At 54.8% G+C, this 22429-nt stretch overlaps 1 protein-coding gene and 1 long non-coding RNA gene across 7 annotated transcripts in view; both read left to right on the forward strand.

Annotated features, from left to right (window-relative positions):
- The window catches only part of PXN (paxillin), a 45399-nt gene that overhangs the window by 13316 nt on the left and 9654 nt on the right, over positions 1-22429 (forward strand). For 2 of the 5 annotated variants that reach the window (XM_045534680.1, XM_045534681.1), the window contains exons 1-5: positions 19759-19894; positions 20172-20398; positions 20712-20821; positions 21253-21389; positions 21504-21705. In XM_045534680.1, the coding sequence (XP_045390636.1) occupies positions 19774-19894; positions 20172-20398; positions 20712-20821; positions 21253-21389; positions 21504-21705 (797 nt within the window). In that variant the 5' untranslated portion in view covers positions 19759-19773. Of the gene's footprint in view, positions 1-19758; positions 19895-20171; positions 20399-20711; positions 20822-21252; positions 21390-21503; positions 21706-22429 lie in introns of those variants that run through there. The other 3 variants (XM_045534682.1, XM_045534684.1, XM_045534685.1) reach the window with 2 other exon arrangements.
- LOC123625939 lies at positions 14294-17794 on the forward strand. 2 transcript variants are annotated; one of them, XR_006730689.1, is made up of 2 exons: positions 14294-14895; positions 17647-17794. It is a non-coding gene; the product is annotated as an uncharacterized LOC123625939 (long non-coding RNA). The 2 variants fall into 2 exon arrangements; XR_006730690.1 differs by lacking the exon at positions 14294-14895 and adding an exon at positions 16499-17141.

Genomic DNA, 22429 nt, shown 5'->3' on the forward strand with positions numbered 1-22429 from the left:
TTATTGGAATACCTGTTTTTAATTCTTTTGGGTTTAAAACTCTTCACTGTCCTTAAAGTTTATTTTTCTATATTGTAAACATTTATTAAAAGGACTAATTATATTCATGTTCCTTTTAGTATTTAATTTTTTTAAATTGATTATCAATGTTATACATGTTCATTGTAGAATATTTGAAAACTACAGAGATGTACAAGGAAGAAAATAATGCACACTCACAGAGGTAACCATCTAGAGATAACCACAATTCATATTTTGATGTATTTCTGTAAAATCTTTTTGGTACGTAGATGTTTACACAATTGGAATAATAACTGCCGGCACTGATACAGCGTTTACTCTGTGCTAAGGCACTGTTGTTCTAAGTACCTTCCTCGAGTTCCCTAATCTTTCCCCCACAACAGCCCTCGGAAGTGGGTGTTCCCATGGGTGGGGGCACCAAAGCAGAGGGAGAGAGAGTGGCGAGTGGCCACAGTGACATTGGAATCCAGAGACTGCCCCATACAGCCCTCTGACCACGCTGTGGACTCTGTTTTTATTCCCACTTGCCGGTGAAGATGGTGCCACCGAGTGCCACTAGGGAGGAGAGAAGAGAGGAGGACAGGCTGGTGTGTGCCTATGTGTATGTTTCATGTATGTGCAAGTCACGCGTGGATCACGTATAGCGTGCTTGGGAATGCAGTGATTGAGAAGACGATCGATCACCCAGGTGCACAGGGGTGTTGAACACTGACCCCCACCCAGATTTATCAGGGACTGAAAATGACTGGGGGTGGGAGGCGCTGGCGTGCTGTCGTCCAGCCCCCTCTGCTTGGTGAGCAATGGCCTGGGCGGCCTCGCGTTCTTCAGACCAGCGTCTGTCAGTCCTCTGTCTTCCTGCTCTTCAACTCCTGGGTTATTTGCTTTTATCTCTCCTGGCTTCGTTTTGAAGGGCTTTTTCTCAACTGTTGAGCTTTTCCTATGAGAGAGTTGAAATCTCCACTCAGCAGACAGCTACGATGTGCATTTGTCTCTTTTCCCTTTTGTATCAGCGTTTGCTGCATCCACTCTGCGGCTCTGTTATCGGATGTGTCTGCATTTGGGCCGATTACCTCTTCATGATGAATAGACCCTTTTCTCATTATGAAATGTTCCTCTTTACCTCTGGTGATGTTCCTGTCTGGACGTCTACCTTGTCTGATATTAAAAGAAATACTTTGACTTTCTTTCTTTTTTCTTCTTTTTAAACAACTGATACTCAGTTTAGTAAAACAGTTGCTTGAAACATCTGCAGTGGTGGCTTCAGCCTCGACTCCTGGCTCAATACAGATGGATGTCATCTGCTTAGCAGTCTCGGGAGGACCTTGCATTGCAGGTCAATGAGTCTCGTGTGGATTCTCATCTGGAAGGTTCCGTGTCTTGGAATCTTCACCATAAAGTGTTTTTCTTACAGTGATTCTCAGAGTCTTGGTAGGCATCTGAGCTGATCCTTCACTTCGGGGTTCTTTTCCTTTGTGCCTCTGATCCAGTCAGTGCACACTTTCTCCAGAGATGTGACGTTGTGGCTGGTCAGGGTAATTCTACTTTGGTGAATCACCACCTCTTGTTCCAGGGGTGACTTTAAAAGCCTTGGCTGTGGCGTGGCTTCCTGACCCCATTGTTCCTTTGCGAGGGCAAACAGTAACAGGTCAGCAGCAGGTGAGGGCAGGCCAGAGCTCTACGGTAGTTGCCGCCCGGCTTCCTCGAAGGGCCGCTTGACTCACTTTCCTTGATATTAGTGTTTGCGTGGTGTATCTTTCTCCATTGCTTTACTCTGAATATATGCGTCTCTATATTTAAAGTGTATTTCTTGTAGACAGCATATATTAAATGTTGTATTTTTACTCAGTCTGACAATTTCTGCCTTTTAATTGGAGCATGTAGACCTTTTAACATTTAAAGTAACGATCAATATGGTTGGCTGAAGTCTGCCATCTTGCCATTTGTTTTCTGTGTGCACCATCTCTTCTTTATGCTTTCTTCTTCTCCTGCCTTCTTTTGGATTCATTGAGTATTTTTTAGGATTCCATTTTATCTCCACTCTTGGCATATTTAGCTATATATACGTCTTTGGTTTAATTATTTTCATGGTTGCTGTATGGTTTGCAGATTTAACTTACCACAGTGTGCCTTCCAATCATATTATACCATTTCAGGTATAACGTAAGAACTTTATAATAAATAGTTTATTTCCATTTCCTCCTCTCATGTCCATCTTTTTCTTTCTTTCTTTTTTTTTTTTTAGAGGCAAGATCTCGCTCTGTCACCCTGGCTAGAGTGTAGTGGTGCAGTCATAGCTCACTGTAACCTCAAACTCCTGGGCTCAGGTGTGCACTGCCACATCAGGCTAATTTAAAAAAATTTTTTTTTGCAGAGATAGGGTCTTGCTGTGTTGCCCAGGCTAGTCTCGAACTCCTGGTCTCAAGCGACCCTCCAGCCTCAGCCTCCCAAAGTGCTAGGATTATAGGCATGAGCCACTGCACCTGGCTCCATCTTTTATATTTATCTACAAATTTACTGTTTCTGTCATTCTTTGTTCCTTTGTAAAAAAAAAAAAGGCTTTTAAAGTCTGAAGAAATTAACAAAAATGTTGGGAAAACATTATTTTTTTTCCTTCCTCTCCCCTTCCATTTCTCTTCTAAAAATTTGTCGGCTTCTTCTCCCCTGACTAGTCTCCCAGCCTCGGGCTCACTAATCCGTGCATGCTTTGTGATTCATCTCATCTGTGGCTCAGTCAGGATAATCGATGAAGCCATCAGTCACTCTGGGCCGCACAGCCCCATGGCTGGTGTTGCTACCACATTCCAGCGGTGCACGTTTCAGAAAATCCGCACATTCCAGCTCACGTCTTCTGCCTCCTCTGCTCCACGGGGAGAGGTGTGACCAGAGCTGCAGAACCAGGGGCTGCCACTCTCCCTGTTCCTTCTCACCCTGTCACCTGGTAATGGCCCTTCTCCTCCTTCCCTAGCACCAAGCCAGAGTGCCACCTGGGCCCAGGCACCAGCTCTGTCTGGGGACTTGGGCTGCCTCCCACTGCCTCATTCTTGTGCACTGAGCCCACCTCACCACAGAGGAAGCCAGCTAGGCCACACAGCGAGTTTAAACCTTAAGTACCCACAAGGGGCTGTGCTCTGGCCACAAAGTCTTATGGACTATTCCTTTGATTTTTTTTTTTTTTTAAGGGTAGGAGTGGTGGGGACTAGATCACAGTGGATGGGACGTTCCTGGGATGGAAGAGCAGGGAGGACTTGGGCCCTGTGCTCCTGTGTTGCTCTCCCCTGTTGTGCTTTGCTCATAGTGAGCTCTCATGGAGGACCAAAAGGTGGCAGGAACTGAAGTGGCAAGGCGGATCTCAGCATCACACGGGCTCAGTGGGGGTCATTTATTCATTTGTGCAGTATCATCCACGGAGCCTTATTACGTGCTAGGCTCTGCTGGATGTTCAGTGGGTGAAGATGCATACAGGCCCACTCCCTGCCCTCACTGGGCTGTTCACAGGCTGTGGGACATGGGTGCTTAGGCAGACAGTCCCCACCAGTTTGATGTGTGCTCCCATAGGGGAAGTGCATGATCCTTTGGGAACTCAAACCCTGTCCAGGGAATGAGGTCAAGGAAGGCTTCCCGGAGGAAATGGTACTTTGATCTGACTCTTTGGTTTTTGTTTTGTTTTTTGAGACAGAGTCTTACTCTGTCACCTTGGGTAGAGTGCAGTGGCGTCATCATACCTTACTGCAACCTCAAACCCCTGGGCTCAAGTGATCCTTCTGCCTCAGCCTCCCGAGCAGCCAGGACTAGAAGTGTGTGCCACGACACCCCACTAATTTTTCTATTTTTAGTAGAGACGGGGTCTCATTCTTGCTCATGCTGGTCTTGAACTCCTGGTCTCAAGAAATCCTCCCACTTCTGCCTCCCAAAATGCTAGGATTACAGGCATGAGCCACCCTGCCCAGCCCAATCTGACTTTTAGTTGTGTGTTTAATTAGAACCTTGATATTTAGAAAAGCCTCAAACGTTTTCCTTTATGTAGATGGTCACTCTATAATGAGACTTGGGAATCTTACAGCAGAGGCCTCCTAGCGTAAAAACAACACGTGACTTTTTCTTTAGGTAAGCAAGGTGGATCCTCATTTTCCTTGTGCTACAGAAGAGAAAACTGAGCTATTATGAGTTTCAAGGGATAAGAAAGGATTTAGCCTGGTAAAGAAGACAGAAGGGTGGTCTAGGGAGAGGGAACAGCACGTGCAAAGCCTGGAGGGAGGAGGTGTGTGCTCGTGTGCACATGTGCTGAGTTCATTGGTAGTGATTTGGTGCCCTGTGTCCTCCCAATGAGATCTTTCAAGGTAATCAAACTCATCCTGAGCCACAAGGGCGTGAGCATTCATTAGTCTTTGCATCCTCAATGGAACGACCTTTTGGGGGGTGGCCTTGGTACGACAGCTGAGGTGAAGCTGGCCTTTGGGGCATCTGTTATTCTCCCGTGAGATGTTGAGATCTATGCAAAGTCTCTCTGGGCCCAGCTGGGGCTGGAGCCCTGGGCCAGTTCTGAAGGGCATTTCCACGAGAGTTTGGGGCCTGAGATTGTTTCCTGGGCTTGCTGGCCCCAGTGGTGAGCTCATGTGGCAGGAAGGACCTGGTTCCTTTGATAACATGCTTAGCCAGGCCCCTCTTCTTCCTGGAGGAGAGCTGTCTGAGATGGAGCTGGCTTTGTATTTGGATTTCAGAGGCAGACTTCAGTGCAGATGGGAGCCGGCAGAGGGAGGGAGCCATGGTATTCCTGAGCGCTCTGAGAATTCCCGGAGCAGGCTGCATGCAGCCTCCTGAGCTTCTCCCAGGGCTGGACAGGGAGAACAACTTGTGTTCAGGAGAAGGGCAGGCTGGAGTAGCAACATCGTATCATTTTCCAACCTGCTACTGTCTGGGCTCCTGAGAGATTTATAGGTGACTTGGCCTGGGAAAGAACGGCCTTGGGCCCCAGCTCCGGCAGCCCTGTGGCTCTGCCTGTCCTCTCTCTTGAGTCCTGGTCCCTGCTGCCCTGACCCCTGCGATGGACCTTCCTCTGGGCTCTGCTCCCCCTCCTATCTTCCCTGTCTCATCTGGTGGCTGTTCCATCCCTTTGGCAGGAAACAAACGTGGGAGGCATCCTGCACTCCTCTTTCTTTCTCCATATCCACTCAGTTACCAGGTCTCCTTGAGTTTGCCTGGTTTCACTTAAAGCGTTGCAACTCTTGGTCTTCCTCCAGTCGAGCCCTGCCTCCGGCCTGTCTCCCATGTACAAACTGCTGGCGTGATCTAAAGTGCAAGCCTGGTCCTGCCGTTCCCCTGCCGACCGCCTTCCTTCCCTGGCTTGCCCTTGTAAGTCCAGACTGCCCGCAGGCCCTGGGCCCTCGACTCCTCTTCCACCAAGCTGGGACTTGCACACTGAGCTCCAATCCCCTCGGTCTCGGCATTTTTCCAGGCTGTTTTTCACCTCTGCCCAGAAAGCCCCTCCTTCCCTCTGCCACCTTCAGGGGCCTCTGCCGACTACTCACCCACCCCCCTTATGATGGTCTCCCACTAGCTAGTGCTCCCTGGGATCAGGCAATGCCTTTGTCCCTCCTGTGTGCAGTACGTGCTGTGAACGTTATCGGAGCCACCACTGGTAAAGGTGATGCTGCCCCAGTGAGAGGAATGGCGGAGTCTCGCTCTTGCTCAGGGTGGTCTCCAACTCCTGGCCTTAATCGATCCTCCCACCTCAGCCTCCCAAAGTGCTAGAATTATAGGTGTGAGCCACTGTGCCCGGCTAGTTCTGCCCTTTTCAAGGATAGCCTTGGATACCCGAGAGAGGCCACGTCCGTTCTATACCTCCTGAACTGCGGTGGCTTCCCTGGAGAGGAGTGTGTGTGGCATGGGTCAGTCCAGGCAGGTCCCATTCCAGAAATTCCAGTCACCTGGGATTGAAGTGAAAGTGAGGCTGCTTCAGCCCCAAGCCATCAAACTTGTCTTCAAAGGACCAAGCAGGGAGCTGAGAGGGGCTGGACTATCCTGCGTGAAGTTTCAGGTGTTTCAGGCAGTCCACAGAGCCCCTAGAGGGTGATCTGTGGGTGCCACGAGTAGATCTCTGGTGTAGAGTTCAGCTCCCTCCCTGGGGGGTTCTCTTCCTCCCTTACCCTGGAAAGGGAAGAAGGGGGAATGGGGCATCCTTTTGCCCCATGATGCGGGAGCCAAACTGAGTCAGTGGAAGGAGGGAGGCTTGTGGGGCCAGGTGCAGGCTACCCTGAGCAGGTGGGCACTGTCATGCTTGACACTCAGGGCCCCCGGAGTAAGTCCTGGGCAGGCCGGTGTTGATGCTCCAATGGCTGAATGCTCTGGCAGAGTTAGGAGGTAGAGACCTCAGATGGTTAGAATTCCCAGCCTCCTTCCTTGGTGCCTGCATTGTTGGGAGCAGATGTTTGCTGGGAGCGCCATGCGGCCGGGAGATTGGCCTTTGGACCAGACTCCCTGGGGGACCAGCAACACCCTTCTTCTCTTTTGCTCATGCACTGAGCTCCCACACCCTGAGTGCAGGGGTGCTCCCACTTCCGGTGCTCCCACTTGGTGACCCTTTGAGTCTAGGGATGGCTTCCAAGCTGGGGAGAGAGATTGGCATTTTGGTGGGGTCCTGCAAAGCCTCTCAGCTTTTTAGCCAAGATCTGCTTGTTGACAGAGACCGACGGTTTGGTCCTGGTGTCTTAGCAAGTGGATCTGGGGGCAGTGTGGGAGAATCGGGCTGCCCAATCGACACCTTTCAGAGCTTCTCCTCTGCAGTTGCTCATGGCTAGTACTGCTGAGTGCTGTCTCGCACCTGCTCAGGTGGGGCAGTCAGGGATGTCAGTTTTGTGGGTGGGACAGCTTCTCAGCCCCCATCTGTCACCTTGCGTCACCTGATAGGCACTAATAGTATGTGTGGACTGTGTGCTTGTGATATGCCAGGACTGCTTTATGTTTGTTATATTATTTGTTCCTCCAACTGGCTTGAGTAAGACTTAGGGATCCCACAGTTCCCAGGATGTAGGGGCTGTTCTGTAGACGAGGGAGCTGAGCTCAAAAAGGTGCCATGCTAGCAAGTGGCAGAGCTGGGACTTGAACCCCAGCTGTTCAACTGCAAACCCCCATGCTGCATTTTGTTGCACACTCACGTACCTGCCGAGGCCAGGCAGGTGATGCGAATGCATGAAGTGAGCAAGAAAGGAAAGGGAGCTAGACTGCATGCTGCATCCAGAGAAGGCAGCCGAGTGAACCAGTGGCTGCCAGCTCTTCTGCCTGCTCCTGGGAAGCCAGAAATCTTGGTTTTCATGGGAAATCTCTTGGTTTCTTCAGATTAGCTCAGATTTCTTAAAAACACCCAAACACATCCATGGGGGATCCAGCCTGCAGCCTTCAGGCTGGTGGCCTCTGCCACATTCTCTGTTACCTCCCCTACCCTCCTGTGCCCTGGTCCTGCTGCTTCAATAATCCCCTCTAGAAGGAGAAGTAAGAGTTTATTTCTGGCTGGGCGCGGTGGCTCACACCTGTAATCCCAGCACTCTGGGAGACCGAGGTGGGAGGATTGCTTGAGCTCAGGAGTTTGCCTCTACTAAAAATAGACAAATTAGCCAGGCATGGTGGCACACGCCTGTAGTCCCAGCTACTCAGGAGGCTGAGGCAGAGGATCACTTGAGGCCAGGAGTTTGAGGCTGCAGTGTGCTATGATGATGCCACTGCACTCTACCCAAGGCCATGGGGCAAAACTCTGTCTCAAAAAAAAAAAAAAAAGAAGAAGAAGAAGAAGAAAAAAGTTTATTGCTGAAAGAGATCTTGGAAGATTATGTGGCCCAGCCCATAGCCATTTACGATTCCTGTTTCACCGAAAAGATAGGCAGGCCTGAGAGGTAAGGAGCTGGGGGTAAGGAGGCCTGGGGGACTGCTCTCTGCCACTCCACACTGAGTTGCCTTTAAGCCTGGCACAGTCCCTGTGATTTCTCCCCGGAGGACATGGACACTAGGGGAGTATCATGGCCGCTGCTTTTTGTGCCTAGGTTTTGAAATTTTCTCTCTCACGTAGAAACAAGAATCATAAAAAGGAGAAAACAAGTGGCATCAGAAAGGGCAGTAGTGGGACAGGTGCTCGGTCAGCTCCCTGACTTCTTTGGTGACCGTTTCCTGCCTGGGCATAAAGATGGACAGGAGGAGACGCAGCAGCCCCGACTGACAGGTGTGTTCTGAGCAGGGGCTCCCTGATGTGCAGCACAGCTGTTGGGGGCAGAAGTACAGGGTTTCTTGTCCCGTCGTCCTTGGGAAGTTTAGCCCAAGAGCATCCAAAGGCAGCTGTACCTCCCGCCCTCCCCCCTGCACCGCACACAGCCGGGCCCAGAGCAGACACGACGAGGAACGATGGCGTTCAGGTGCTCCTGACTTAGGCTGGCCTGCTTCTGTCCCCAGGTGGTCCTTCCCCTCGGCTCCTCACAGCTGGGGAGCAGTCTCTGCAGACACGGCAGAACCTAGCATCCGGTGGAACTAGTGACCCCACCGTCACCCCTCAGAGTTTATTTCCAGTAGAAGACATTCTCCGTGGTTCAAAATCTAACTTCCAAACAAACTTTTGGAATGCTCCATGTGGGTCCACTGGGGACTTCCTGTGTGATGTTTTGGGCATTACGGCTGTGTGCTGCTGTGGCCGTCTGTCCTGGCCCTGCTGGGTTGGATTCCCAGAGCCCCGGAGTGTCTCCCGCAATAAAATCCAAACTGGGGATGAGGTGGATTCCCCACCCACTTCAGTCTCCCAGTGTTGCCAGCTGGCCATGGTGGAGGGAGGCCAGGCGGGAGCCCTGGGACAGCAGGGTTGTCTGCCACAGCGGCCCCCGGTCACAGACACCTCTGTTCGGTCTACCCAGGAGGCTTGGCATCTGCTTGGCTCGCTGCCTCAGCTCTGGGGTTGGTGGGCTTCTTGCAGGCTGACTGCAGGGTCTTGTTGGATTCTCTTCCTACCCTGTCCTTCTTCCCTGCACCTTGATGTCCCTGCGTGTGCACCCTGCCAGCCAGACTGAGAGCCCAGAGGTCTCCCTGGATGCTTTTTGTTTGAAGAAAGTGTTTTCCCTCCTTTTTTTCTATTGTGGTTTCCCAGCGTGACTCTGCAGCCTCCATCTGCTTCCTGTCTGTCCAGGAAGAGACAGATTTCTCAGCGCGGAGCGTCGGCAAGACTTTCTGGGCGGGCCTTGGTGTGGCCCTCTTCAGGACAGGGGCTGGAGGCATCCCTCCTTTGTAGATCAGTGATACCATCCCAGCAGGGCCTCGGGTCGGGTCAGACCTGCCCCCCGCAAGCAGTATTGGGGAGCGAGCCTGGAAAGCTCCAGGGTCCCGGGGTTGGGGCAGGGGGACTGAGATGAGACTTGGAGCTTGCATGGGATGGACCCTCCCAAGACCACTCTTTATTCAGGAGGTGCCGACTGTCTATGGTGATACCAGCTGTCAGGGGACCCCGGCATTTCCTAGAGCCCTGAATTCAGCCCTGAATTTCGAGCCCCGTTCAACAAATTCTGAATTTAGGTTTAGGCTCCTAAAACCTGTGAGACCAAGAAGCCCCAAGGCTGGATGGTGTAGATTCTTCTAGGGACGCGGAAGGGTCACTGAAGGTTAGCTGGGGAAGCGCTCCGGGAACGGCTGGCTGAGCCTCTTCCTCTCCCCTCCTCCACTTCTTCTCAGAACTCCTGACCATCTAAGATAGTGGCTTCAACTTGTGATCTGCCACGGCACACCCTTGAGATGACACCCAAGGGTGTGTCTGGGGTTCTGTGTACTTCCCAGCTCTTTCTCTTAAGAAGACATTGGAATGCATGTGGCTGGGCCTGGTGGTCATGGCGTCATCTTGAACCCACTTCAGTTCATTTTCTCAAAAGCAAATCAGTTGCAAGTGTCAATACTTTATGACAGTTAGCCAAGGACTGGTGATGGCACACCTCATGGCTGATTGATCTCACATCAGGCTTGAGACGCAGATCCGGGCTCAGGCTTGTGTGTCCCAAGTGTGCGTGTGCGTTCTGCAGGTGTGGGGTAGGTGGGACCAGCGGTGTAGAGGAAGAAACCGGGAACCGCCTGCTTTTTTGCTCGGTAGAGTAAGTGCCTGGGTGAGGCACGTGGCTGTCCACTGAAAGAACGTCTAGGCCGACTGTGGGTTGGAGTGTCCAGGCCAGCTCTCTCTGTCCTCCTCAGTTGGCTGGTTTGGTGCGCACAGTGGAGCCCTGTCTGTCTCCTGATGATTCTTAAGCCACCTCCTCGAGGTCGAGGCTGGAGATCGGTGCCTGGGGCAGCCCCCTCTTGGGGGGAGCACGGGTGAGCTTTGCAGGCAGGCGGTGGAGGACTGTGATTGCCTGCAGAGCACGCTCATTGGACTGCTCTGGCCATCTGCATCCTAATTTGTAAAACACGACTGTTGAGGCCAGGCTCGTAGTACACGCTCGTAGTACATCCTAATTTGTAAAACGCGACTGTGAGGCCAGGCTCATAGTACACGCTTGTAGTACATGCTCAGGAAGGGTGTTTCGCTCCCTTCCTCCTCGGCCCCTCCAAAGCTTTCTGGCCATGCAGCCCTGGCACTCTGCTAGGCTTGGAGCTTCCGTGGCAGAAGCAGGGGCTCTCTCTTGGGCAGTTCCTTCTATTGTCGCAATTCTGGGTTCAAAGCCACAGGGCTCTCAGACGGCTGTGACTTCCCGGCAGGCAGTAGAGATGGGGTGGGGTGGGTGGGGGGTGCCAGAGCCCTGCAGCGTTTCCCTCTTGCCTCTGTCCTTGCTAGGCAATGTGTCGGAGGCGGCTGTGCTTAGCAGATGTTCTCCAAGGAGGACTTGGAATGAACCCGAGACACAGGGTGAGGTCAGTGGTTTGCTCAGCAAGAAGGCCCGAGTTAGTGACAACCTGTCACAGCTCCCAGGATCCCTGGCTGCCGTCCCTGGCTCCAGCTCCTCCCCCTCCCGGCCTTAAGGGAGATGAAGATCAGGGATGCAGATTTCTTTACTGAGTGTCCCCTCTGTGTCAGAGTGGGGCGCTCGTGTTCATTTTATCCCCAGCCACCACGATGGCTTTCACCTCCTTTTTCATCCATTACGCACCGTGTGTGCTATGAGGTGTCCGAGTGAACTGAAGCCCAGATTGACCTAGGCAGTTGTTACCCAGGCTGGCAAGCGGTGGATTTGAACCCATCCACTCACTGCTGGGAGGCCTGCTTTTTCCACTACACTGCCGTGCAGGTGGGATGCCAGAACGGTGTGCAAACAGCTTTGGGACCGTCCCAGTATCCACATCTCCAAAGTCCCCAAGAGCATGTGCAAAAACGTCTCTTTGAAGCCTCTCTTTTGATCTTATGGTTTCACTTGCATTTTGCCTTTGCCTCCATAACATAGCTTTGCTTGTTTCAATTTAAGCTAGTGATTTAAATTTCTTGCTTCTGAGCAAACTCGATCCTCAGAAGGTGTTCTGGGTTTATCCTGAGGTGGCTTCCTGTACCCCTGGCCTCCATCTGTCCCCTGGGGGTATGGACATCCCCATAGGAGAGGCACATTCAGTATTGAGAATAAAAGCTCAGCTGGGAAAAGGGCAGGGGGGCCCGGCTTGGCAGGAGAGGTGGGTTGCAGTGAGGGGGCCCGAGGAGGTGGTGAAGGCTAGTCTGGGGCCATATTCTGAGAGGCTTAAGACCAGAATGCCAACCCCAGGGGTTCTGACCTTGTCCCCTGGGCAGAGAGGGGCGAGGGCATCAGTGGGTGAGTATTGTGACTGCCCCCTGCCCAGCACACACTCATCCCAGCCCTCTGGACCCAGGCGGGGAAGGAGGTTCCTGTCCACGGAGAGCCTGCACTCTAGTAGGAGGGCGAGAGTGAAGTGTGGAGTGCACGCAAGAAAGGCAGGGCTCCAAGAAGCTCAGACCGATGGTGTCTGCAGGAAAGGTTAGATTGGGAGAACCCAGCGCAGTGGGCTGTGAATGAATTTGAGAAGGGACTGCATGTGGATCGGATGCCAGTCCAAGGGGTCCAAGGCGGCCTGTGATGGACAGAAAGGGAGGCAAGTGATGACAGGAAGTGGTGTGAGTTGGCGACCAGTTAATGTGGGAGCTATTAAGGGGCTATGAGGAAGGAGGACCGGGCAATCAGGAAATCAAGCAAGAGCCGCTTTAGGGAAGTGACCCAGCTGCCAGCAAAAAGGAGAAGCCCTGGCCTGTTGCATGGTCATCTTGGGCTGTGTTCATTAGGCAGAGCCCGACTAGCAGAGTGGGTAACGGGTGCTGTGAAATCCACACGCATCGTGAAATCGTGAAAAGATTGCAGCTCATCCCAGGAACAGGCAAACTTTTGAACTTTTCGTTTGGGTCTCTGTGGGGCGGATGACTCACTTCTGAGCCCCTCCTAACCTCTGTTGGTGATTAGCAGGGGTGAAAGGGCTAGGAGCCGCCCTGCTCTGCAACAGAACAATTTGCCTCAAGGGCCTGGATTGCAGGAATGGATTTGGGTAGATTTGGAATAGCTGAGAACCTTTCCGGCACATGAGTCTCCTGGGTCGAGGCTGACTGTCTTTTTGTGTAGGAATCTGGGTTTTACCCATTGAAGGAACTGTGGGTTGGGCCTGAGCGGGGCCTCTAGACTTGACCTTAAAAGGTCCAGAGTCTCTGGGTGACCTGAAGAGGTGGATGAAATCTGATCACTGAGGTGCGTCCATGGTGTTCTGGAGCCTCTGGAGGAGGGAGGGGCCCGCTGATCTTGGAGGGGAGAGATGAGTTATTTACAATATGAAAGAGACTCTGCTCTTGGCCCGTCTGGACTAAGCTCCTGTGCCTGTAGCCGGAGCAGCGGTGCGGAGGTGTTCAGAGTAAACGTCTTCTCATCTGCTGCTTCACTGCCCAGAGCCCGATCAGATGGGGAAGTGGCAGCAGCCAGGGGCCTGCTGGGTGCAGAGGGGCCCGGCACAGTTGCACTTCTGCCTGGAGCTCAGGGTGACCTCTGCAGTTGCCTTTCAGCCTTTATTCTCCGGGATCTCCGGTTACCTGGGCCCTGTGACCTTGGGTACAAGCCAGGCACCCAATGAAAAAGCGAGCCTGCCTGCATACTCATATTGTGTCAGCCTCTGCAGGGAAGGGCTCATCAGCAGGCAGGAAATCACCCTCCTATGACAGGCACGTAGGAAGCCCAGGGAAGAGCCACCTTATCCAAGTGACCATTCCCTCCTCCTCCAGCGGCAGGCAGACTGGAAAACTCCCGGCCTTCTCCCCTGGCTTCCTGTGTGTCACCCCCCCCAGCCCACACTTCCTTGAGGGCTGTGAGAGTAAAATGGCAGTTCCTGTTGAGTGAGGCATGAGTCAGCGGAGGAGAATTGGTGGCTGAGTCTTCCTAACCTCCAGGCATGGCTATTAAATATTTAAATGACACTATGGTATTGATCGTTTCTCATCCATCCCCTTGAGGAGAGCAGTTCCTGTCTGGGATTCAGATAATAGCAGTATCTGGGATTTAGATTTTAGGCTAACTCCAAAGAGCTCAAAGGTGCTATATAAATCTCACCCATAATCGAGTAGTGTCTCCTCCTCCGAGCTCGCTACCAGGGATGGGGACAAGTCAGGTTCTGCCCATTCTACTGCTCGAGAAGACGTCCAGAGAGCTTCCAGGATCCGCTGACAGGCACCCAGCATGCTGGGCTCGGATCAGGGCATCCTGGCTCCTGCTGCTCGGCACTGGCTACTTTCTCTGCTCACTGCTCCCTTCCCATCCTCCTCCTCTTCACAGCCCCCTTGTCATTCAGCCATTCAGTCTAGCTCCTGGGGATACGGCATCAAGCAAGACAAGACAAGGCCCCTGCTCTCTGGAGCTTAATTCTTGGAGAGGAGACAGCTGACAAGAGCCCAGATTGGCAGGGAAGGCCCCTCCCGGAGACTGAGTTCCTAGTCCGTGTCCAGGCCCTAGGTCCCGGGGCTGGGTGGGGGCAGAGTGGATCTGCCCTAATCGTGGATTGGTCCTTACTGGCCACGGATCTGTCTTTCCTCTGAGGACGGTTATCAGGATAAATATACCCAGCTCCCCATTCCTGGGGAGTTACTCACGGAGTAAAAGCACCCCGCTGTGGATTAGATTACCTCCGCTCTAACTGCTCATGTGCTCTGGGCTGGGGGAGGGGAGAGGGACTTGGGGCCAGGGAAGGGGGGAGACCTGCCTTCCCGCTCGGCTCTCCTTCCTAATCTGGAAGAGTCTCACCAAAGGGGCTGAGATGAGACCATCCCTGAGCTGGTCCTGCTGTTTACGTAGCTCCTTCCTTAGGAAGCGCCAGGCCCTGCTTACTTACTGCTTGTATCCCTGGGCTTGGGCAGGAAGCCTAGTAGCTTCTCTGACACTCGAGGCTACCAGGGCTGCCTAGGTGGTCAGCAGGGGGCCGACATCTCCCTTGCCCAGAGTTCAGTGCCCAATAAGATAGGCTGGGCTCTCCAGACCCCCTCTGGGCGGGGACTTGCAGAGCTGGCGCTGTCTCTCTGGGAGTCCGGGTTTCGTATTAAATGGCAGAGATAGACAGCTGGCCCTGGGCTGTTGGGGAGGCCCTTGTGCCCTGGCAGCCCCCTGCTGCTTGTGCCGGAGCTTTCAGGGTGGTGTTTGCTGCTCCTTCCTTCTTGTCAGTTCCGAAGGAAGCTGTGCCAGTCCCTCCCTGGGGGTCTGGGGTGATGAAAGTTGAATTAAACTGGCCTTTGGAAAGAAGGTGGGTGAGCCAGCTTGAAAAGATCTTACTCTTACTGCGGGCCTCTCCCAGGCCAGGCCTCAAGAACGCAAGGCACGTCAAGGTGGGGCCTGACTGATGGCCAGAGTCAGTGCCTCTTCTCATTCTGCCCGGGGCTGCCGGATGGAGGAGTCCAGAGTGGCAAAGGTGGGCAGATGGCAGGGGGCACGGGGACTGGTGTGGCAGGGCAGCCTGTAAGCTCAGGGAAGGGACCAGAAAGCCAGCTCAGCGCCCCGCACTTTCCTGTCCCACCTGCGGGTCTGGAGGTGGAGCCCTGGTGGGGAGGCTTCTCCCCACAACCTCGTTTTCACCAGAATGGTCACCCTTCCTGCTGGTCCAGGACTAGGTTGTGGCATCCCTTGCCCTCAGGAGTGGGATTGGGGTGGGGAGGTTATTTCTCTTTTCCCTCCTAGGGCTAAACCCCTCTCTGGTAGGGAGCTTGCATCTGTTTAGCAACTCCATTTACTGGGTGCACTATTCCAGGCACTGTGCTAAGTAAGCACTTTGTATCTATTTTTCTCATTTAATCCTAATCCTGTGAGTAAAATGGTAGAATTCCTATGGGGCAGACAAGGAAACTGAGGCACAAGAGCAGTGAAGGAGCCTATGCAAGCCATTCAGTCCCTGCGCAGTGTGTGTGACTCAGAATTCCCCTGTGCAAGTTGTAACATCTGCGTCCTCAGAGCCCGGGAGGAGAGAATGGAATAGCTCTGGGTCCTCCCCCACCCCCCCCAAGAGATGGACCTTTATCTCATCTCTCTTGGCGCCCGTCCAGCTCCAGGCCTCTGGTCCTGACAGTCGTTATCACACGCTAAGATGTGGCGGGGGCTGGGGTAGGAGGGTGAAGCCCAGCTTGTGAAAGAGCCCTGACTTGTTTCTAGCTGGCATTGGGGGCGGAAGGGTTTCATTGATTCTCTTTAATCCAGTATTGAGTGTCATGTGTCAGTGTGTTGGCCTGGGTCAGCCTGGGTCCCCAGAGCTGAGGTCTGGGGACATCCCCCCCATTGGGGGCGCAAGGGGACCTTGGGCTCCCTCTGCCCCTGAGTTGGCATGGGAATGTGAGGGGCGCAGCTCCATCTGCAGTGGAATGCGGGCAGACCGGCCCCTCAGTCCCCTCCTCCTCCGAGCAGAGCAGTGGCGGGACTGGCAGGACTCGGGGACAGCAGCTCCCACCCGCTCCTAAGGATCACGCTGGGTGTGGGTCGCTGGTCGCTGTGGCCGGGAAAGGGCCTCTTCCTCTCTGCCCCTGCCAGGCTGCGTGTCACGCTTGGGTCGCGCCTTCAAATGATAGTGTTTTTCAGGCACGGCCCCGGGGCCTTGGCACCCAGGCCATCTCGCGCTCCTGCTAGTGGCCTGCTCTGTCCCTCAAGCTCAGCAGTTCTCTGAGGATTGAAGCTTCCCCACTGCGCCCTTGGCCGGAGGCTCCTGGTCTTCCCCGGCGGGGCTGGAGGAGTCCGTGATTGCAGGTTACCTTTGCTTAGCCCAGTGGCAGGAGGCCGACTGGCCAATGCCGCCCCCTGGTGGGCATGGCGGAGGTCCGCACCCCTTCCTCGCCAGGGCTCTGTAGCTCTGTGGCCTTTGCCCCTGGCCTGCTGGGGACTTTGCACCCGACCTGCCCCTGACCTCCAGACAGCCCCTCCCACCCCCCAACACATTGCACTGCCTTGTCCAGTGACCTTGGCCTTCCCTTTTCTGTGGGTGCAAGTGCCAGGGTCTGTGTCAGCTGGCCCAGAGAGGCAAAAAGGCTGCAGAGTCCAGCGTGGTTTCCTCCAGAAAGGGGATGGAAGCCCCAGGGAGACCTTCCTCCACAGGGCGAAGGGTCTGGAGGGTCTTGGGATAGGACCAGGAAACTTAGTAGAGCAATGCCAAGGAAGTTTGAGGCCTTCCTTAGCCAGAATGAGGGCTTCCAGGCAGGGTGTCTGGAACCTGTCTTCCCAACACGTGGGAAGGGAGGGTGTGTTCCTGGTCTTGCAGGGCTCTAGTAGGTACCATTTTCTCCGAAAAGGGGACAGCCTAACACCTTCCATGGGGTGTGAGTGGAAGGAATATTTAGAGCCGAATGAGGGGCTGTAGCTGCAAACCTGCTAGGATGGGGCTCTGCCTGCAGGTGGACCCCTTTGTGCAGCCGCCTGCTGGCTGTTTACTCGAGCCAGGGGAGGAGTGTGCTGAGCTCGCAAGGAGACTTTGGCCCTTAACCCTTTTGCAGCCTGTGGGGAAACATCAGGCATTTGCACCCATTGGAATCCAAAGTAGAGCTCAGAGTCTACTCCTTGGCTGCCTCCTATATTCCTGGCTCTCTTTTGTGAGGGGTTTGGGCTGGGGGGAGGTTTGGGGGCCAACCCCTCTACATCTTGCCTAGTGATTTGGACATCAAGTCCTGCCCAAATCTCAAGGTAAGGATTAAGGGTGGAGGGAAGGGAGGAAGCCGTACTAGAGACCCTATGGCTTGTGTGTGTACTTGCTGGGGTTCCTCTCTTTCTCTCATACAGACAAAAGTTTCAAGAAAATTGGAAAATGTTGTGCCTTCTCCCTGACATCTACACATGCCACACTTAAAAAAAAAATTTATAGGGTTGTGCTCTGTCATCCAGGCTGGAGTGCATGATGCAATCATAGCTCACTGCAGCCTCAAACTCCTGGGCTCAAGCAGTCCTCCTGCTTCAGCCTCCCAAGTAGCTGGGACTACAGGCTCAAGCCACCATATCTGGCTACTTTTTAAAATTTTTTCTAGAGATGGCAGTCTTGTTATATTGCCCATACTGGTCTTGAACTCTTGGCCTTAAGTGATCCACTCTCCTCGGCCTCCAGAAGTGCTGGGATTACAGGCTCAACCCACAGAGCCGGGCCCCACATACCACACTTTGGATGTTACTTTATTATTTTACTTTTATCTTCAAGGTTGCCCTTTTCATGTCCTGCCCAGATTCTACCCAGAAAAGACTTAGGAGGAGAAGTTGGTGCTTTGCATCCTACCCTGCTCTCCTTGGATGAAGACATTTTTCTGGATTTCACAAAGCAAATAAAATGTGATGTTTGCAACTTCCAATGTACTGTAACATCTGCCTATCCTTTATAAACCTCACCCCAACCCTGTGAGGTGGGGGTTATTCACCACAGCTTACTGAGGAAACAGGCTCAGAGAAGCTAAGCGATTTGCTGTGTGGTGTGGATTGGGAAGGAGCGGGGACTTGAACTCAGGTCTGTCTCAACTGCAGAACTAGTGACCTTGTGCTCTGTCACCAGGACTGCATCCTCTCACCAACAGTCGACGAACACAGGGATCTGTGCTGAAAAGAGCCCATTGAATCATAAACCTGAATCTAGTCTGTAAACCAATAAACCAAGCTGAGAATCGGGGCTGTGGGCGTTTGGCAGAGTCCCTGATTCAGAATGGTTGACAGGGAAGGGTGACCCTTTCCCTGCTATTGGGTGTTTGGAGCCCGAGAGACCTGAGTTTAGAGCCCAGCATTGTCACTTCGGCCAGCTTTGGCAGTGTGGGGACAGGACTCTGCCTCTGGACCTCAGTCACCACCCATGCTAGTGTAATGTGATGAGGAAGGCAGGTAGCACAGGTGCAGCTCCCGGCCCTGGTGGGTGATCAGGAAGGGCAGCTGCTCTCTCTGTCGCTGCCAGGGTTGCACTTGGTGCCTGTTCTGGGGAGCCCCGTGGGGCGTCACAGCTTGCTCCACCCATGATGGAGGAGGGACCTGCCCATGCGGGGTTGAGCCCAGAGGAAGTGGGGACGCTGTGTGAAGCCCGGGCAGCAGGTGTGGCCCTGGAGGGGCCACTGGGATTGGCCTGGGTACTGGTTCCTTTTCTGCTGTCACCTAGAGATACCAACTCCCGCTAGTTCCGGTTTGCTAGAGACAGGAAGCCAGACTTTCTCTGGAGGACCCGGAGGGGGAGGGAGGCTGCAGGAAGTCAGGAGACCAGGACCTGGGGTGTCAGACTCCCCTCTAACCATCTGGGCAGGAGCCTGGGGTAGGTGTGGCCAGCCTGGGGGGTGGGAGATCAGGACAGGCAGCTGGGGGAAGGTGAGGCCCTGGGTGGGGGCTTTGTTCCCTCTTCCCTCCTCTGAGTAGGGGAGGGGTCAGGGCCACAAGCAAGCATCAGACTGGCAGCCTTCAAAGTGTGGGCTCCCGACATTCAGGAATTCGAACCCTTTAAATATGGCATCTTGTGGTCACAGCAGCCTTGTACAGGCCAGTTCTTTAGGGTTTGGGGCTTCCGAGGAATCGGACAGTCCTGCCACTCCCTGGCTTTGCTAGAATTCCAACTTGACAGAGTATTCAGAGGGTCAACTGAGACGGTGTGTGCAGCATGCCTAGCATGGTGCCTGGTACTAAGAAATGGCAATGAACTCAGCCATTACTTTTTTGATGATGATTATCCCGAGGGCTAGAGATCGAGCATTCCCTGACCCCGGCAGGTTAGCAGGGAGCCGAGAGTGAGCAAGTCCGTGAGCACGGCAAGAATGAGGGTGTGGCATCTGGGGCCGGGCTCTCTGGGCCCTAGGGCTGTTAAGGGTCCTGGGAGGGGAAGGGATGGGGTGTCAGCAGTTCCTACCCCTTCCCTTCCAGCTGTGCCCTTCTTGGCTGGGGATGGGGCAGACCTAGGGCCCCCCTGTTGGCTGCCAGGTCAGGGTAATGGAAGCTTGCGCTGAGGCTGATTCGGCTCCTTTGCTACTGTTAAAAGCAGAATAGTGGGGCCCTGGAGCCTCTGGGACCAGGCTGCCGGCCAAGCTTCCACAGAAACAGCCAACCCACAGAGCCCCCAACAGGGCATTCTTGTCCCCCGCTCACCCAGGGGGTGGGGGCCGCTGCACCAGCCCATTCCAGCCCCCACCTCCCCACACACCTTGCCCCATCGCCTGAGGCCTCAGGAGGAGCTCAGAGCCTGGGGTTCTGCTTCTACCTGGTCAGGGGGGCAGGTACCACCTCAGGCGCCCCCCTCCAGTCTGGGGGCTGAAAAAGCCTAAGCTCTTGGAAGTGAAGTGAGGGCCTGGCACTGCCCGGGCCCCTCCCCATGACGTGGGGCCCCTCCCGCCCATTCTCTCTGCGGGGGCCCTGCGGACTCAGAGGTCCGGGCAGGCATTTCTCACTCAGGGCCAGCGGTGCAGCCCTGTCAGGAGGGAAGGCAGAGCCAGGTGCGTGGGTCCCAGAGGTAGGAGCGGCCCCAGGGCCAGCCCCAGGAGTGAGCCTCCGGGGCACCCTGGGTCTGGGCTGGGGAGGAGAGGTCAGCCCTGGGAGCCGGTTCTTGGCCAGGTTCTTGGCAGGCTTCCTGTCCCGAGGCTGGTTGTTCTCCTGTGGGTGGGGCAGGTGCTAGAAGGCATTAACCCTTGAGGTGCAGGCAGGGAGGGCCCTGCCACTGGGAGTTCCCAGGGCCCCTGGTCCTTACCTGCTCCCCGGGCCGTCTCCCCGCAGATGCCCTGCTGGCGGACCTGGAGTCCACCACCTCCCACATCTCCAAACGGCCCGTGTTCCTGTCCGAGGAGACCCCCTACTCGTACCCAACTGGAAACCACACGTACCAGGAGATTGCCGTGCCGCCCCCTGTCCCTCCACCCCCATCCAGCGAGGCCCTCAATGGCACGATCCTCGACCCCCTAGACCAGTGGCAGCCCAGCGGCTCCCGATTCATCCACCAGCAGGTAGGGTGGGGACAGGGGCTGGGAAGCCCCCGGAGGCTTGGAGGGCAGAAGGAGCCTATCTGGCAAGGGCTGGGGAGCTGGTGGAGGAATGGAATTGGGGGAATCAGCTCTCCCCGACCGGACGCTGCTCTTCCCGCCCACCACGTGAGGGGGCAGTGACCAAGTGTTAATCACAGGTCTCCTGGCCAGACTGGAAACTCCCTGGTGAGACTCGCTGTGAGCAGGAACCTTCTGGGGGTGACTCGGGCTGTTTCTGTCCCCCCTTCCTTTTCCTCCCCTCGTGGGGGGGCTCTGAGCGCCCTCCTTCTTGCAGCCTCAGTCCCCGTCACCTGTGTACGGCTCCAGTGCCAAAACTTCCAGTGCCTCCAACCCTCAGGACGGCTCTCCGGGTTCCCGAGCGGGCGAGGAGGAGCACGTCTACAGGTACTGGCCGGCCCCTCCCCGGCACCTTCCCCTCCTGCCCGGAAATCTCAGGGACCTGGTCAGGGCCGGAGGCAGCTGAGGCCAGGGAGCAGGCATGACAACTGGCGCTGGGGGTTCTGGGTCATTGGTTTAAGCTGCAGGAGGCCCTGAGGCCCCTGGCCAGCTCTTCTGCCTCTTGCCTGGCCAGTCTGCCTAATCACTGCCGTCTCCTTGCGGGCGGGCCGGGCTGTCACAACATCTCCGTGTAGTTGAGGAACTGATGCAAGATTTCCTTCTTCCCCTCTTCTCACAACATCCCTTCCCTGCCCTCTGTCTTCTTGCTGGGGGAGAGTTCATACCTCTCCGCCTTACTCTTCTTGAGAATCTGGGGACCGAAAGCCAGCGCAAGGCTGGAGAGTATTTCACTGTCTTCTTCCCTTTGCCTCTCGAAGCTTCCCCAACAAGCAGAAATCGGCTGAACCTTCACCCACCGTAATGAGCTCCTCCCTGGGCAGCAACCTTTCTGAACTCGACCGCCTGCTGCTGGAACTGAACGCCGTGCAGCACAACCCCCCAGGCTTCCCTGCAGGTAGGACCGGGGCCTGGGCAGGGGCCTGCCAGACCCCCCTGCCCGGCTGCTGGCCTCTGGCTCCCCAGAGGGCTTTGGGGCTAAGCAGCCTTTTTCTCTCTCTCTCTCTCCAAGATGAGGCCAACTCAAGCCCCCCACTTCCCGGGGCCTTGAGCCCCCACTATGGCGTCCCGGAGAATAACAGCCCTGTGGGGGGCAAAGCCGGGCCCCTGACAAAAGAGAAGCCCAAGCGGAATGGGGGCCGGGGCCTGGAGGACGTGCGGCCCAGCGTGGAGAGTCTCTTGGATGAACTGGAGAGCTCTGTGCCCAGCCCCGTGTGAGTACCCCCTGGGCTCTCCCCGCTGGGGAAGCTTTGACCGAGCCAGTGCCCAGGTTACAGTGTCTGTCCCCTTAGCCCTGGTGTCACCCATTCCCTCAAGTGCCCGTTGTTTGCCAGGCACTGGGGGGTATAGTGGTGAGTCATGTGGGCACCATCCTGCCTTAAGCCAGCCACTGCTGATCCGAAGAGACGGACGTCGTGCGCACCAAGGGCGCCTGCCGCTTGGCAGCTGTTAGCCCAGGCTTTGAGCCACAGCCACACAATAGGGCTCAAATCTTGGCTCTGCCAGTTACTGTCAGCTCTCAAGCCTTAGTTTTCCCATCTGTCAAATGAGATGAGGGTTTATGGGATATCAGAGACAAGACCACCTACCTTGGTAGAGGTGAGACCAAATAATCCACGTAAAGCGCCTGGAAAGGTTTCTGGCTCGTAGCACATGATACACATGGCAAGTGCTTAATAATGTGAGCTCTTATTAGGGTTATCATGTTATTGTAATCATCTCACACCTATGTACAGTGTTGTGGAGGAAACATACAGGGTGCCAGGGCTTGTTTAACAGGCGAGCTTTCACTTGGGCTGGGGGGCCAGAGGAGTCTTCTTGGGAAAGGTGGCGTTTGAACCACCCTCTCTTCTCCCCAGCCAGCTCCCCCTGGCTGACAGGCGCCTCCCAGTGATGGGTTCCCAGGAAAGATTGGGGAGCCAGTGGGCTTCCCTGGGG

The sequence above is a fragment of the Lemur catta genome, chromosome 21, assembly GCF_020740605.2.
Source record: "Lemur catta isolate mLemCat1 chromosome 21, mLemCat1.pri, whole genome shotgun sequence".
In the NCBI taxonomy this organism is placed as follows: Eukaryota; Metazoa; Chordata; class Mammalia; order Primates; family Lemuridae; genus Lemur; species Lemur catta.